Below are 4,124 nucleotides of genomic sequence, written 5' to 3' on the forward strand. Positions count from 1 at the left end.
GAGGAATGAAATACTTGTTAGGTTTATGTAAATGACTTGTACGTACATACATTTAGCTGTGAGATTAATATCTCAAATTTATCTTCCCTTGATGTGGTACAACCTATTGCTTAAGAACGTGTAATGTGTTTGAAGATTACTGAATTTAGTTAAGATTACAGAAACCACATAATATACGTGAGCAAGTTTTCCATTTTTTTATAAAGTAGGTAATATTGAAACACACTGGAAACATGCGTGAGCAAGTTTTCTAATTTATTTACAGAATGCCTATAGCCCAAATGATAGAATGAATGATAGAATGACGTTTTTAGAGTTAAGAAGAAAGTTTTCTAATTTTATTTTTTATTAACTTTAATGAGTAACATACTCCAAAAAAAAAAAAACTAAAAAATTGTTCCGTTGACTACACTCTCTTAAATGGTTGATAAATCATAAGAACAAATTGTTATTATGATTTAGTGAATATAATTGGAGATGAATTCTTGAATTAGTGAATATAATTGCTTCTTCTCTTGATGTTGGTATTCATATTTCATGATATTCTTCCATTGACTACACTCTGTTAAGAGATGTTATTTAACATTTTCGACCTTCACCATATTGGGTAGGTGAGCTGAATATTTTTTCTTATTTAAACATGAAAAAAGTTCTGTCCAATATCATATTTTCAGTTGCATCTTTTTAAGTTATTGACCAACAATTTATTACTCCATTCCGAAGCTCCTCTGTAATCATTCCCATTCTTTTATTATTTCTTATTTCTTATTCTTATTACCATTCCCATTCTTCAAAGATGAGAGAAAAAACCAAAAAATTTTCCATAACTTAGTAATTTTTTCTCATTACCGCCGTTCAATCAATTCTTATGATGTAATTTGCAGAATCTAACTAACAGCGTAATTGCTGCTTGCTGCTGACTTTTGATGTAAATCATGGCCAACCCATTTGATGAAGACTTTAACCCATTTGATCATTCATTTTAGGTATATTTATTTAAAAATTTAAAAGGCTCTATTTTGTTTAGTTTATTGAGAAACTTCCATTTTGCCTAATAATGTCATATTTGAGCAGATGCCACCTTATATGCCATACCCTCTACCGAGTAATCGAGAAGACCTGACACGAGAAGCCCCCCCTAAGTCAATTGCTGCTGAATTTGAAAAAAATGTTGGGTGTTCATCACGGATTAGTGATTACAATGTTCATGACGCCGATGGTATTTATAGTTTCCTTTTAATTGATTATAGTTTCTGTATTTTCTTTTTATACTAATCCATCCATATTTGAATAAATTTAGAAATGGTCTTCGACATAAATGAAGATTTAGAGGGTACCACTATTGTCTAAGAAGATGAGGTACGAGTTGATACACCCAGATCCGGTATGGAATTTGCAAGTGTGAAAGAGCTGACAACCTACTATAAGCATTATGCGAAACAAGAGGGTTTTGGTGTACGGATACAGAGGACTATGAGAGATGATGATGGGAGGCCAGTTTATGTGACCGTTGGTTGTACCCATGGCTGAAAGTACCAACCTAAGAACAGTAATATGTCGAAGCCACGGCCAACAACTAGAACGGATTGTAAGGCCAGAGTAAATGCGACGTTGAGTAAGACTAACAAGTGGGTTTTCACCACTGTAGAAAATATACACAACCACGTAACTGTAAGCCCCAAGAAGACTAGGTTGTTACGATCTCACAAGGTTCTAGATGAATACAGCCAAAAGGTCCTCGACTTGAATGATCGAGCCGATATACGAATTAACAAGAACTTTTTTTCTCTTGTCATTGATGCATGAGGTTTTGAGAATCTTCAGTTTTAAGAGAAAGATTGTCGGAATTATATTGATAAGACAAGACATTTACGGGTGGGTAAAGGAGATGGAGATGCACTTAATCAGTATTTCAAAAGAATGAGAGACAAGAATGATGGGTTCGTTTCTGTCATGGACGTGGATGACGAGGGGAGGTTACGAAATGTATTTTGGGCTGATGCTCGTAGTCGAGCGACCTATGAGTATTTTGGCGACGTAGTGACCTTTGATACTACGTACCTAACAAATAGGTACGGGATGCCTTTTGCTCCATTTGTTGGTGTTAACCATCATGGACAGTCCATATTACTAGGGGCAGGATTGCTTTCGAGCGAAGACACACACACTTTTGTGTGGTTATTCCAAATGCGATTGGATTGCATGAATGGTCGTGCCCCTTGTTCCATCATAACCAACCAAGATCGAGCAATGAAAAGTGCTATTGCCATTGTATTCCACAACACTCGTCATAGATATTGTTTATGGCATATCTTGCGCAAACTTCCAGAGAAGTTGGGGTCTCACGCCATGTTCAATGCGGGGTTGAAGACTGACATTCAGACAGCATTATATGATTCACAGACCATCACTGAATTTGAGGAGAGTTGGGGTGAACTAGTTGAGAAGTATGATCTAGTTGGCAATAAATGGCTCCAAGCCTTATACGAGGAAAGGTCTTTTTGGGTTCCAGCTTACTTGAAAGGTGAATTTTGGGCTGGTATGAGCACGACCCAAAGGTCAGAAAACATGAATGCATTTTTCGATGGGTATGTGCATTCCGAAACGACATTGAAGGAATTTGTTGATCAATTTGATAATGCACTTAGAAAGAAGGTTAAGGTCGAGACAATTGCTGATTTCAAATCTATCAACCAGACTATTCCCTGCATATCACACTTCAACATTGAGAAGCAATTACAATCCGTTTATACAAATGCAAAATTCAAAAAGGTTCAAAGGGAGTTGCTAGGCTTAATGACTTGTAATTGTTCGTTGGTAAGCACAGAATGGTCAATTTTAAAATACGATGTGTTGGATGAAATTTCTACTGACGAGCTCATTAAAACAATCAATTACTCAGTATACTTTAACGAAAAGGAGGTGGATGTACGATGCACGTGTGGACTATTTGAAACGAGGGGGATTCTATGTAGGCATGCACTTAGAGTTTGTCAGTTGAAGAAGATTAAAGAGCTGACAAATGTATATGTGTTGGATTGCTGGAGAAATGACTTAAAGAGGAGATACACATTACTCAGGAGTAGTTACGATGACCATGGTGACAGAGAGGATAGTCGGAATTATGAGCTTGTTGTTAAGAGATGTTTGAAATTAGCAACCAAAATAGCCTCAAATAATGAAAAAGTCCATGCATTCTTACGTGTTGTTAATGACTTTGAGACAAAATGTGAAGACTCAACACTAGACTCGACACTCCAACAGATGAAGGAGAAAGCAGATGTGGTATTGGATAAGGGGAAGAAGCTATTAAGCCCAAATATGGTACGAGGAAACGGGAGACCCCAAGTAAGAGGAGGGTTCCACCAGTGGAAAAGATGGCCACAAAGAAAATTAAACGAGTAATTTATTACTTTGTTTTAACCTTCAATACAATACTTTTTCATCATAATTTTAACATATGTCATATATTGTTTTGGAACTTAGACATGCAGGAAAATCTTGATAGATGAAACAGAATTGGATAACAACTCGGGATCTCAATAGCCCCAATTTGCTGATGGGGTATATGTTAGGACACAAAACAGCATTATTACACAATCCACCCCACCATGAAATGAGGTTAAACATGACTTCATGTTGTAAATATATATTGTTAAAGAAATATCAATGAACAAGTTTTAATATATCATATTGTTTTTTCTTACAGAATTTGTGAATAATGGTCAGCTTGGGGAATTTTTGAAACCATTTGGAGAGGGTATGGAGCCTTGTGAATAGAATTTTTTGGTAAGCTCTCTCTATATTCATCCATATTGTTAATACATAGAATTTTCCATTATTGGGGTATATGTGAATACAACAAAACTATGTATTGTTCGCAATACTCTTGTTAGAATGGTTTGGAATACTCTTAAAGTGAGCATATTGGAAATAATTTTGTTATAAGTTGAGTGTTGGAGTGGGGTTGTTTATTGTTATTGTATACAAATATGTGTACCATAAAGCTCACCAGAATATTTGAGTATATATATATTTGTTGCTACTTGGGGTGGTTATTTGACTGTTGGGCAGTCCATTTTTTAATTCCAAATTTCTAGTTTCTATTTAGAGTCATCTAGTCG

General features: G+C 35.6%; 1 protein-coding gene across 1 annotated transcript; it reads left to right on the forward strand.

Moving 5' to 3' along the window:
• The first annotated feature begins 1,920 nt into the window (after positions 1–1,920).
• Positions 1,921–3,405, forward strand: LOC122318636 (protein FAR1-RELATED SEQUENCE 6-like). The gene has a single exon (XM_043136184.1). The coding sequence runs from the start codon at positions 1,921–1,923 to the stop codon at positions 3,403–3,405; it is 1,485 nt and encodes a 494-aa protein (XP_042992118.1).
• The last annotated feature ends 719 nt before the right edge of the window (positions 3,406–4,124 follow it).

The sequence above is a fragment of the Carya illinoinensis genome, chromosome 8 (genome assembly GCF_018687715.1).
Source record: "Carya illinoinensis cultivar Pawnee chromosome 8, C.illinoinensisPawnee_v1, whole genome shotgun sequence".
NCBI lineage: Eukaryota > Viridiplantae > Streptophyta > Magnoliopsida > Fagales > Juglandaceae > Carya > Carya illinoinensis.

What these genes read in the sequence shown, in the direction of transcription:
- LOC122318636 (XM_043136184.1), top strand. Translation starts at nt 1,921, where the DNA reads ATGAGAGACAAGAATGATGGGTTCGTTTCTGTCATGGACGTGGATGAC.